This window comes from Podarcis filfolensis, assembly GCF_964270895.1.
Source record: "Podarcis filfolensis genome assembly, chromosome: 1".
NCBI classification, from domain to species: Eukaryota; Metazoa; Chordata; class Lepidosauria; order Squamata; family Lacertidae; genus Podarcis; species Podarcis filfolensis.
In genome coordinates this window covers 86,162,854-86,176,206 of record NC_139604.1, presented here as the reverse complement: position 1 = coordinate 86,176,206, position 13,353 = coordinate 86,162,854, and the positions used below count along the sequence as shown (strand labels likewise).

The 13,353-nt window shown below is 46.7% G+C and overlaps 1 protein-coding gene across 2 annotated transcripts in view; it reads left to right on the top strand.

Annotated features, from left to right (window-relative positions):
- Nucleotides 1-8,330, top strand: part of CHRM4 (cholinergic receptor muscarinic 4) — a 48,882-nt gene extending 40,552 nt beyond the window's left edge. The window contains exons 2-3 of one of the 2 annotated variants that reach the window (XR_014545050.1): nt 4,796-7,558; nt 7,614-8,330. Coding sequence is in view for 1 of the 2 variants with exons in the window: in XM_083602509.1 (XP_083458635.1) it covers nt 4,796-6,243 (1,448 nt within the window). In the remaining variant the exon portion in view is untranslated. Of the gene's footprint in view, nt 1-4,795 lie in introns of both variants that reach the window. The other variant, XM_083602509.1, reaches the window with a different exon arrangement.
- Nucleotides 8,331-13,353: the final 5,023 nt, after the last annotated feature.

Below are 13,353 nucleotides of genomic sequence, written 5' to 3'. Positions count from 1 at the left end.
TGTTTTATTTCAGCTCACCAGAATGCTCCCTTTGTGCCATGCAAGGCTAAGACTCAGAAGCCAGTCCCACTGGCTTGGTTAGCACATAATGCTAAGCAATGGTTTGTTAAACTATAGTGCATTATATAGTGTATTAAGCCATGGTTTATTCGAGCATCCAAACCACAGCAGCTTAGCTATGATTTGTTCATTGCCTGATGTCGGCTTATGAAGCTCAGTTTGTTTTAATTATGGTTTGGCATTATGGCATGAAGAAGCCATTACTCGAAAAGTAAAAAGAAACTGCATCTGAATTCCAGTTGATTCTGATGAAAAAGGGGCTTTTCACAAAAGTTGGCTTGCTGACTTACATTTCTCCCAATACTTTCACTGCTTCTACCTTTGGCAGAAGAAGAAAACGATCTAGCCTCCATCTCAACAAAAATTATATTCTGTAGCCAGAAATTAATCAACAAACCAAATTCCCATGATCTCCTCGCTCCCTCCCTCCTTCATATTTCTACCCAGTCCTATTTCAAAGTGCTCATTTTATCCTCTTAACAGCCTTGCGAGGTTGTCTAGGCCTAGAGATAGTGACTTAGCTTAAAGGCATTCTGTTGGCTTTTTGGCAGATTCAAACCTAGCTTTCCACTGCCCAAGTATAATAAGCTGTCTTGTAACTGAAACATTCTTGTCACAAAACAGGATATTTCCACTTGGAGTCTTCTTATATATATTGTTCAGTTCTGTTTTGACTTCACAAAACATTGTCTTATTAAACCAGGCTAATAAGTAGAAAGGATTTGCTAATGTTTTATTATTGCCCACACAGCCTGGTCTCATCCACAACATCTTCTCCATCCTAATCTCACTGTGTGGAAAAACTTAACTAGGGTAGGATATGGTGCTGTATCACCAGCTTTCTCTCAGGCTGCCTCCGAATGGAGTTCATCCTTCATTTATTCCAGCTACGGGGCCTTGGGTGGCTTGGGAGGTTGAGGAGAGAGAAGGAAACAGCCTCAGGCTGTCAGAACTGTTTCCCATCACATGGGGATTGTGCAAGGATGATACACTGAAGCCATCTCTGGAGGAGCTTGTGGAAATGGGGGAGCTGCCGGTTTACAGAGCAAGGATTTCATTGTCCTATTAAAATCTGCAGAACCTGGCCAGGGCCGGAGGAGATAATTGGTAGCTTCAGGCTGAGAAGCTGACCTAGAAACGGCAGCCACTTCTAGGCAGTGAAGTGACACAGACTGTCTCAGAGACTCTCTCTCTCTCTCTCTCTCTCTCTCTCCCTCCCTCCCTCCCTCCCTCCCTCCCTCCGCCTTCCCCCCTGTCAAAATTTGGAATTATCTTGCAAAGGCTTGTTCATGTATGTGATGGAATAGTCAAATTGCTTTTCTGATCGGGCGAGAATTTTTCAACTAGGACTGCAGGGTTTAATTGGTTCAATTGGTAGATTAACAGACTAAAACTTTGGCTGATTAACTGGTGGGTGCCAATTTTAATCAGCGAGGGCAAATGAAAGACCTGTCGCTGCATCGCACCAATTGCTACTGATTTTGGTTGTTTTACTTACTGAACTTTGTATTTATAAACATAGTATGAAATTTTTGTTTTTGTGTGTTTTGTAAGCTACCGGAGGAGGTTTATTGATAGGCAGCCATTTAAATTTAATCAAGAATAACAATAATAACTCATTCAGTCCCAGCTGAATTTAGAGTAAATAGATGTAACCTTGTCTAGAGGTAGATTTCACCTATCCTTTCAATACAGTATTTGTTTCATCGCCATTTTGCCCCCCCCCCCCCGCCTGCCCTTTTCACCTCAGAGTTGCCTCCTTCTCTCTCTCTGAACAGGGAATACTATTAATATTATTCTTACTTGCTTCACTAGCCTGACTTATGAGTCACTTACTTGAGTGATCTTGATTATTTTACTGAACTTGTTATGTACTGAGTTGAATAGGATCCAAACTGCAGCAGTCTGATTGGTCCTAGAACAATAGGATCCAAAAGGCAGCAGTCTGATTGGTCCTAGAACAATAGGATTCAGAATGCAGCAGTCTGATTGGTCCTAGAACAATGCAGCAGTATGATTGTTGGCAGGAACCACCCAAGCATGCTCCAGATAGAAGTGAATCCACAACCTGATTGGCTTACAGTAGAATTCCGGAATTAGCCAATCATGTGCAGCCCATTGTGTAAATAATGTATATAAAGCAGATACTTTGAGGGGACTTTCATTCATTCCTCCTCACCACTATGAGCTGAATAAAGAGCATGAAATCACTTTGTGACTCTGAGTATATTTCAGAACTATTTGTCAAGAGACCTCTGATGCAACCTGGTACCTATGATTGCTTGCTCCCTTTTTTCTGCCAACATTCCTACGCCTTTAAGAGCTGCATAACATGCAGAAATTCAACAGGTAAAACTTTCCATCGCTGCATCGCTATGCTCAGAAATCCGCCCCCCCCCCCCCCGTTGAGCTGTAAGTTCTGTTATGCCGCTGCTAAAAGCAATCCTTTCTACCCACTCAGATCCTGCTTCTCCAAGACAGACCAAGGAGGCTTCCTCTTATTGTTCTCTTGAATTTTAGAAGCACCTGGGGAAGACAAATAATAATGAAAATAGAATCTTAAATTGGAATTAGAATTAAGGCTGCAGTCTTAAACATTTGTATGCGAGCCTTATTTTTGTAATATTTATTTTCATTACATTTTTGCACATAAACTATGGACGGAAACAATATTGAAACCAGTGTGACTTCCTTCTGAGTAAATATATTAATGATCAGAACATTGATATGAAGCAACTTTTCCCAACCTGGTGCCCCCACCAACGTTTTGGGACTATAACTGCCATCAGACCTGCCCATTGACCATGCTGGCAGGGGCAGTCTACCAACAGCTGCAATCACAGATTCCCAACCCCTCAGTAAGGAGGAACTTGTGCCTCCCTTATCGAAGATTCCTACATTGCAGGGGGTTCGACTAGGAATGACCCTTGGGGTCCCTTCCGACTCTATGATTCTTTTATTCCTAGGAAGGCCGGAAGAAAATGCAGACACTCTGCCCCTGGGGCAACTGAACATTTGAAAGGGACCCCCAGATTAGTAAGTTGTTGAGCTTTTCTTGGCAAAATTGCAAAACAGAATATGCCATTTTGGAGCTATTTTTATGGGAAATCGGCATGGGCTGCTAAATGTCTGGATTTTCCTGGACTTTTTAGGGTGGAGCTGATTTCCGCCTGGCCACTGCTGCCGACTGCAGTATTCCGGTTATGTCTTGGGAATTCTGGACATATGGCAGCCCTAATGCAGTCCACAGTGCATTTGATAAGACAGGAAGGAGAAAAAGGATTTGCACAAGCGTGCTTCCCTCTTAAGCCAGGAATGGTGTAATGTGGTGCACTGAGTGCGACAGTGCAAAGAAACAGTGGTGGACTTTGGGCTCCCAAATTTCAGCAGTGCCCTATGCGATGTTGAAATTCAGCTCCCCCTGCCTCTCATGCTCCACCCTGCTGTGTTGTTTTCGTGCCCCTGCATTGTGGCTCCCACTGTGACTGCACTGGTCGCTCCACCTTAAAACCGCCTCTGTAGGAAATCTAGGCAATTGCTCCCCAAAAGCATTTGCAGCCATGCTGAAAGTACCAGTAAAATCCCACGGGTCCCATGGGGCATTCCACAAGCCTTGACAGACTGTCTGCACACAATTTAGGGAAGCTGACTCATTTTAAGTGGCTAAGGTGGCCTACACTCTACTGCAAGCTAAGCCAAACGCTGTATCACAGGCAAACAGGGAACATTTCTCCAACTTGCACAGAATGTGTCCCCAGGCCTAGGAAAAGTCTTCTATAAGGGTACACTCTGCTGGAAAAGAGGCGCCCTTTGCAGAAGTCTTCGGGCTGCTGACTGCAATGGTACAATACCAAGAATATCCAGCAGAGGGTGGGCTCCCCTCAGCAAAACCTTACAGAATGCAGGATCCACAGGCCTATTAGATGGTCACAACCCCCCTCCCCAATCTCACTTGTTTTCTCTGGAGCTCCGTGCATCTACATAAACTCATGAAATAATTTGAAAAAGGTTATGAGCTCCTTCTGAGGCTGCCCCATTCCACCAGTCAAGCTGCTGCCATAAATAGCTCCCTTGGAGAGGGCCGGAGAGATTTGGGGGCAGATGGAAACAGTACAGAAGGATTTTTCAGACATGGGTTAAAGATAACACAGGCCTGGGAAAATGCTGGGCTTTGAAGAGACACGGCTGTTCTGGCTGAGCTGACAATCCGTCCAGAGGTGGAACAGGACACTGGCTTCTTTCCCAGTTTGCTTAGCGCTCTCCTACAACTTCCTGGTAGTAACGTTCAGGTTTGCTTTATCTATTGCTCTGTAGGCTGGCCAGGTGGAAATGTTTTCTGAGGCGGCATACACACTAGACCTTTAAAGCCCATGGCATCACCCACAAAATCCCAGGAACTAGCCCCCAGAGTGCTACAGTTCCTTGCAGCCTTCACAAACTACAGTTCCCAGGATTTTGGAAGGGGGAAGTCATGTGCTTCAAACACAGACCAAGTCTAGGAGATGGAAGTGCACAGATACCTTTCAACAAGGTATTGTTCCATATCTTAAAGCCTGGACTAGTTAGTCAACAGGGCCAAGGTATGAGCTTCATTACTGAGTGGGGATCCAAACCTGGGTCTCCCCAGTTCTCATCTGACCCTTTAAGGCTTGCACCACACTGTCGTTCCTGACCGAGTGTTGCAGATGCATAATATTTCTTCAATGTCTTTCTCTCCCTGCCTCTCTTTCTGCAGATTCTGCATACAACTTGTCTTCTCAGCTGATAAAGATGCCCAACTTCACCAATGACAACTTCACGAAGGAGGACACCCCCAAGTATAAGACGGTGGAGATGGTCTTCATAGCCACCGTCACAGGGTCGCTTAGCCTTGTCACCGTGGTAGGGAATATCTTGGTCATGCTGTCTATCAAAGTGAACCGCCAGCTTCAGACTGTAAACAACTACTTCCTCTTCAGCTTGGCCTGTGCTGACCTGATAATTGGAGTCTTTTCCATGAACCTCTACACAGTCTACATTATCAAGGGCTATTGGCCACTAGGGGCTGTGGTCTGTGACCTCTGGCTGGCTCTGGACTACGTGGTGAGCAACGCCTCTGTCATGAACTTGCTCATCATCAGTTTTGACCGCTACTTCTGTGTCACCAAGCCCCTGACCTACCCAGCTAGGCGGACAACCAAAATGGCAGGGCTGATGATTGCAGTCGCTTGGATATTGTCCTTTATCCTCTGGGCGCCCGCCATCTTGTTTTGGCAGTTCATTGTTGGGGAGAGGACAGTTGAGAAAGAGCAGTGTTACATCCAGTTCCTCTCCAACCCGGCGGTGACCTTTGGCACAGCCATCGCGGCTTTCTACCTCCCCGTGGTCATCATGACTGTGCTCTACATCCACATTTCGCTGGCCAGCCGGAGCCGCATCAGAAGACACAAGCCTGAGAGCAAGAAGGAGAAGAAGTCCAAGTCACTTGGCTTCCTGAAGAGCCCTCTGGTCAAGCAGAATAACAACAACTCTCCGAAGAAAGCGGCAGAGGTGAAGGAGGAGGCAAAAAACGGGAAAGTAGAAGAGCAGCCCTTACAGCAGTCAGAGACCACTGGCCACCAGGAGGAGAAGGAGACGTCCAATGAATCCAGCACGGTGAGCATCACCCAGACCAACAAAGAGAAGCCAGTGCTGGAAATTGCACCAGCTGATCTGGGGCAGAGCCCAGCCCCGACACGGCTTAACCCTGCCTCCAAGTGGTCCAAAATTAAGATTGTCACAAAGCAAACCGGAACTGAATGTGTCACTGCCATTGAGATTGTCCCAGACAAAGAAGCCAGCTCCACTCCAATCACCTTGTCCAACAGCCGCCCGGCGAACGTTGCCAGGAAATTTGCTAGCATTGCCAGGAGTCAGGTCAGGAAGAAGCGTCAAATGGCAGCCCGGGAGAAGAAAGTCACCAGAACCATCTTTGCCATCTTACTGGCCTTCATCCTGACATGGACGCCTTACAATGTGATGGTCCTCATTAATACCTTCTGCGATTATTGTGTCCCTGACACAGTCTGGTATATCGGGTACTGGCTGTGCTATGTCAACAGTACCATCAACCCAGCTTGTTACGCTCTTTGCAACGCCACCTTCAAGAAAACCTTTAAGCACCTTCTCATGTGTCAGTACAGGAACATCGGCACGGCAAGATAATCTGGAAGCAAGGTGTTGTGGAGACTTGTTCTTTTATTCTCCAACCAGACAGATGTACTGCTGCAACTGTGTCACTGGATTCCAGAGGGAGCCTTTCACCAAATGCAAAACTAAAACCAGAGATAAGACACAACCCTTTTAATCCTGATCGGCCTTCAAGTAACAAAGCAGTCCTTGCGCCTCTACGACCCCTGACTGCGCTTCTCCAGAAAACGAAGGAGAAATAAGTCAGGGACTGGATGCTGCAATAAGGCGTCATGGACAGACTTCGTGGATCCCACTCCCTGCCTTGTTCCTCCTGAAATGCTGGCTGAACTTCCATTAACCTTTGATATCACTAGATAAAAGCAGTGTCCCCTTCTGATGCTGATGTGCTAAGTGGGACACACAAACATGTAAATGGAAGTTATTCCCTTCCATGGATGTCTTGGTGGTTTTGCACTTGTGGTGTGTATGAGTGTGTGTGTGTGTGTGTGAGAGAGAGAGAGAGAGAGAGAGAGAGAGAGAGAGAGAGAATGGGAAGGTTCAGCAATGCTAACAAAATCATAAACTATGAATGTGCAGGCAGAAGGGGACTGTCTCATCGCCAGCCACCAAGCTGGCAGTGGATTCTGCTTGGAGCCCTAGGCTGGGCATGCTCAGACTAGATGACCAGCCAAGGCACACTTAATCCCTTTCATACATCCTAGCCCTTTTCCCGGTTGAGTTTCCAGTGGGATTTGTTCCCCTCAGGGAGAGTATTCTACAGCTGGAACCAAACCTGCCTGCTTAAGAGGCTTCCTAAGGAACTTTCATCCTGTGCTGACTCCATCTTGTCTCCCCGTGGCCGGCAGCTGTGCCCGCCAGCCAGCCTGCTGAACGGAGGGACTCACTCCTACCTTGAAACAATGACACACCTGAGTTGTTTTGAACAATAAAAAATCGCAAACGGCACATGTGCGCACGCACAGAGACAGAGTCAGCACTGTGACATTTTTGACCACATGCCAAGGGAAATGCTTCTACAAAGGTATTTGTGTCGATGTGAAGAGCGACTGTCCTTGAGGCGGCTAATGTTTGACAAGGCCCTTGGAGGATAACGTTGCACCAGGCATCTGCGATAGCGGGATATTCCTGTACTGGGGAGACTTTCAAAGGCCATGTAGCCTCTTTTAATGTAAACAGGGTTTCCCTTCATTTTGGGTTGCTTTTTTTTAGATGCCAGCTGCACCACAGTGTCCTCCTGGCTCCAAGGACCTGGTTAAGGGAGATGCCCTTTACCGAAGAGATTTTTGGTTCCTCTATAGAAGCCTTTCTCAAGCTTGGGTTCCAAGATGTTGTTGGACTACAACTCCCATCATTCCTAGCCCAGTGGTCGGGGATAATGGGAGATGTAGTCTGAGACCGTCTGGGAACCCATGGTTGGGAAAGACTCCTCTGTAGGGTAGGAATAGGCAACAGGTGACCCTCATCATGATGTTGGACTCCAGCTCCCATCAGCTGCAGCCAGCATGGACAATGGTCAAGGATGATGGGAGTTGTAGTGCAGCAACTGCTGGAGGGCTGCAGTTTCTTCATCCCTGCTTATAGGGGCTGGGGGAGGGAAACTAGAGACCTCCCCGCTTGCTTCTGTTCCAAGTGCCTGTGGGCATATCAAGAAGATAGCCACCGAGCTTTGTAAATGGACTTAACCTCCCTTCTAGTCAGTGTCGTCATGGAGTCCTCAGCATGTGGGCTCCAGTGTAAAGTGTACAGCCTAAATCCCAGGATATTCATGATGTCCAGCACAGAACAACCCATTCCAGCTGTTGCTCAGTTTCTCCAGAGACCAGAGGGTGTCTGCACCCTCAGGCACGTCAGCGAGAAATGCAGATCAAGGACCTGGCATAGACTGGGCCAGTGTACACAGGCACGGAAGTCTCCGTCTCATGGTGAAGGACTCTCAGCCTGCGAGACGCCATTGTAGTTGGCCAAAGGCTGCTGCTTCATTCTGCTGGGGAGGCAGCCATACTGCCACTGCCTTTAGAATAATTTGCATCATGTTGCCCCAAATGCCTTGCAGGTTTTTTTAATTGTTACAACTAACAGCCGGCCCCACTTAAACCAATAAAGTAATTGAAGTAAATATATTAGCTCTTTGGGTCATTTTTTTTTGTCCTCTTTCAATACTCACATGCAAGCAGTTTAGGCATAGGGTGGATTAAATTTGAAATTATGAAACAAGGATGGGGCTCTGTAGCCCTCTCAGTGTCACAAGGCTCCATCTTCCATCAGCCCCATCCCCAAAGCCCAATGGTTTATGAGAAGTTCCTGGTTGAGTGCAAGAATCATTGCCGATTGACAAGGACGCCCAACTTTTCCTCTCCAGCATGGAATGTGCTGAGTAAACTTTGCAAGCTTCTTCTGCTGGGTCGAGGCAGGAAAACTGCCCCCACAGGAGCCTACAAATGATCCTTTCCTATGATTAGAGGGTTCCCTGGGCAAAAGGAAATGGATGCATCACTCGGCCAAAGTAATGGGATGGATCTGAAGAGGGCGACTCTCTGTCTAGTTTTCATGGCTTTGGGACCAATCCTGAATGAGCTCCTCTGGGACCCCTGGAGACTCAACCCGCACTTTGACCCAGGTTAGCTGGGCACTGCCCTGCACGCTGTCTGCCCAAGGGATCTTCGCCTGCCCCAGAGTCTGGTTCCAATCTTCCTGCAGCATTTCCAGCCCTGTGCAGGTCTGGTAGCAATTATGCCGCATTAACTGAGGAATTCTAGGGAGCTCAAGCGCCTGGGGCAGGGATTTTGTTCCGATCAGCGAAGGGGTGCACTGGGGGGAGAGCAAGGAAGAGGGATGGGCAGGCACTCAGGCAGCTGTCCCTGCAGGAACACAAAGACCCTCAGAGGCCCCTTTGTCAATAAGTACTGACTGGGCAGCATGCCTGCACTCCCGACCATGTGGAGGCTCTTTTGCTGGCCTCAGCAGAATAGCCGCCTAAACCTACAACAGCTGCCTCCACCAAGAGGTTGAGAGGTTAGGGCAGCTTCAGTGCCAAGAGTTTCCCAATCTAGGTCACTTGACCCACGTGGGAGAGGAGTTGCAGGGAGGCAGAAGGGCAAGCTGTGTCACCATGGAAGGAAGAGGCCACTGGGATACAATGGTGAGCGGAGAGAAAGATAAGGTGCGGTGTGAACAGATCCTAGAAGGGAAGACAAATATATTTTGCACCAACCCAGTTGTAATAAATGGGATTTGGTGTCTGCGGCTTTTCAGTTTAGGGAAAAGGTAAGAGAGAATATGGTAGAGGTACGTAAAATTATGCAGGCATAGAGAAAGTGGGAAAGGTCTGGAGGGCCTGGATAGCTCAGTTGGTTAGAGCATGGTGCTGATAACGCCAAGGTTCAATCCCCGTATTTGACAACTGCATATTCCTGCATTGCAGGGGGTTGGACTAGATGATCCTCAGGGCCTCTTTCAACTCTATGATTCCCCCACATCTCATAATATTAGAACTCAGGGCTAACCAATGAAGCAAAAGAAACTAACAGAGCAGTTAAAATCGCTCCCATAAGAGGCAGCGACGGCCACCAACTCAGGTGGTTTTAAAAGAGAATTAGGCAAATTCGTGGACATTGTTTGACAGTGCCTGCTAGCCCTAATGGCTAGACTCCCACTGCCAGAGTCAGTAAATAGGAGTTGCTTGGAGTCACAAGTGGAGAGAGGGCTGTTGCGCTCAGGTTCTGCTTTCAGGCTTCCTCTAGGCACCTGGCTAGCTGCTGTGAGAGCTGAATGATGGATTAGATGGGCCATTGGCCTGACTTGGCAGGCTCTTGTTATTAATTTCAATGGAAAGTGCACAGGGATGCCCAATAGCACCAAGCTGAGCAATATTTGAAGCTAGATCAGAATGAGCCAGGGCTGGGAGCATAAGAAACGAATGGATATCAAGTCAAGACTATTGATCCACCTGGCTCAGTACTGTCGATATTGTGGGCAACTAGCAGGCTACTCTCCAGATGTTGTTGTTGTTTAGTCGTGTCCTACTCTTCGTGACCCCATGTACCAGGGCACTCCAGGCACTCCTGTCTTCCACTGCCTCCCGAAGTTTGGTCAAACTCATATTGTACCGCAATAGCCATCATCCCTGATCATTGGTCATACAAGTCCAGGTTGACCATTCACCAAATGGAGGGTTACTCCTGGTTTACACTGATTGGCAGAGGCTCTCCTTGATTTAAGACAAGTGTCATTTCAGACCCAACCTGGATATGGAATCTGCAAGGAGCCTTTTGCAGGTGCAACAGGCACTCTACCAGTAAGCTAGAACTCTTTCCCACTGTGAAACTGGCCTAAAGCTGTTTCTGCAAGAGGTTGGAGCATGCCAATTCTGAATGTAGAAAGAAATCATATATGTAGCACTTCTGTGTTGCAAATTGCAGAGTCCTGATGCATTTCAGATACTACAGATTTCCAGAAGGGTGGCCACGTTTCTTCCAGCGAAAAGAAGTGTCCCACAGCACCCTAAGACCAATACATTTATTATGGCAAAAGGTGCCACCAAAGCTCTTCAACAGTGTTTGATACTGAGGCTGCATTCATAAAGCCCAGAGAGAAACCAATATTTAACACAGTACAACTGATTTCTGATTTCCAGCTATTCCCCTGAACTCACCTTTGCCCAACTGGTACCCTGCAGATGTTCTCAACTACAATTCCCATCAGCCCCAGCCACCGCTGGGAGTTGTAGTGCAAAACCTCTGTAGAGCAACAGCTTGGCAGAGGCTATTGTAAATTTCTAGAGCTCTGAATGCAGCCAAACATGGCCAATGTATCAACTTCTTCTTTCTGGCACTTGTTAAGAGCAGCAGAAAGCAATGCCAGGAGATACTTACCCAAATCCACACATTCAGTTCATGCAACATAAAATATGGCATTTTATTGAATTGCTTCTAAGGTAATTCTATTTAATTGACTTTATGCACTTATATATTTTACCTTCTGTAGAAAAAGAAATACAACACTATGCAGTTTAGAAACTTTTTTTTAAAAAAAAAAGAAAATCCTGTTGTGAGAGAAAGCAGCAAATGACTTAATAAGCTTTTGACAACTCACCCGTCTCTCTCTGACGGTAATATGAAAACAACTCAGGATAGAAATGAGTTGAAGGAATCCAGGGAGCAGCTGGTAAAATATTCATGGCATTTGCACTCCTGCTTTCTTAAATGTTTGTGGGGCGGGGGAAGAGGAATGCCATGACACCTGCCTGTCTAGTTAATTGGAAGCCCAGGACCTTGACCCACCAGTAATCTCTGGTTCCTGCCATAATGAAAGTAGCAGCTTTGTGGCATGGAGAGCATGGGGAATAGGTGTGACTACTTTAAACAAAGCAAAAAAACAAGGAAGTTGTCCTGGAGAAGGGAAGTACGCAGCCTTCAAATAATTAAACAGGCCCACAAAATGGAGGGCTGCTGTCAGACAACACGACCACAAGCCAGTGAAAGTTCCAATGATTTTCCTACAAGAATTCTATATGAAAGGGAAATCTTGCTGTTGTTTGCTGCTTGTTAAAAATAAAATATACATGTTAAGTGCTTCTGCACACGAATCATTTCATAATGAAGCACCAGCTCTCTGAAATAAAATATAAACTATATTTCTTAAAATGAACTTTGGGACTAATGATCATCCATGAAATACACTGAAGACATTTCTCCACACTGGTAAAATATTGGGTTGATGACTTGTTTGGTGCCCATTTACTCAACACCAAATGGAGGTTCTTTGCTTTCCTTGTCCAAGGCAGATGGGATGAGAAATCACCTAGTAACACTTGACTTGGTTTAAGATGCAAAGTTAGTTTCTGCTGTGGGATTTAGGGTCCATTGTGACAGCCATGCAAATATGTGCACAAGTTACTTACTAGTTGACAAATAAAATTAAATACCATTAGTCTGCCTGCTCACACATTCCATCTCGGACATTTGAGGTACAATCAATGCCTGAAAGAATCCACTCTCCTCCAGTTTAGGAATACTTCCTTCCCTTGTTACCTACAAGGTATTCTTAAGTTGGTGCAGGCAAGACTGCATTGTCTTCTATAAGAAGCCCAGTTAAGAATAAACACTGAGGGCGGGATGGAACGAATGAGTCCTGTCAATGGAAGCCCTGTCTAAGGGCTATGGTTTGCACACAACAAGGCTCCCTCCCACCAATCTCCTAGCTGCCCCATACCCTGAAATTGGCTTGAGGGAGGATGGGAACAGCATGCAACAAGAGGAAAGGAGGGACTGTTTCATTTAGCAAGCCAAAATGCTTGTGCTGACAGAACGATCAGACAAATTCAGCGTGGAATTCATCCCCTTTTTAGTTGCTGGACTGGATAAAAATGATGTAAGAGTTTGGGCAATTAAGGGACAAAGTTCTGCCAGCAGTGGACATGGTTAAAGCCATTTCCACACCGTATTCACACAAATCTCTCATGGGCAGTTTGATGGCAAGATGCTCTGAAGCCCCACCCCACTGGTTGGACTGTTTCTCACCAGTCAGCCGAATATGAGGGTGGGTGGGAAGGTTGCCCTGATTAAAACTTCGCTTTGTGTGAGATCCCCCATCCTCAACCCAGGGCTGCTCAGCCCATTGGCAAAAAAAAAAAAAGCCAAGCAGTGAAGAAAATAGGGGTGCAATAGGGCAGACGGAGGGTGTAGGGCCTTGGAGGAAATGACAGCAGGGGATCCAGTGGACCAGAGGTTCCCCCCTCATACTGCAGGGGAAATTCACTCTCCAGACCACCTACAATCCAGTCGAAGAGGAAAGACCCTGTTGCCTCATCCTGCTTTGTTTAACTGTCCTCGGTCTTAGACCGAGCCCTTCTTTACCAGCCGAGAGGCAGGAAACTCAACAGAGACTTTTCCTGTGACAGACCATTTGGCTCTGGAAAGCTGACAGGTATCTGGAGCTCAACGCCATGTCACTCGAGCTCTCCTTGGCAGAGAAACCCTGTATTTTTTCTCACCTTGCCCAAAGCGGTTGTTTTAAATATCCCCGACGTCAAGTTTGTTTCACTCCATCGGCCTAAAAAAAACACAACAGCAGGGAAATCTGAATGGACAGCAAGCTCCTTACCCCAGCCCTGCAGTCAATGTC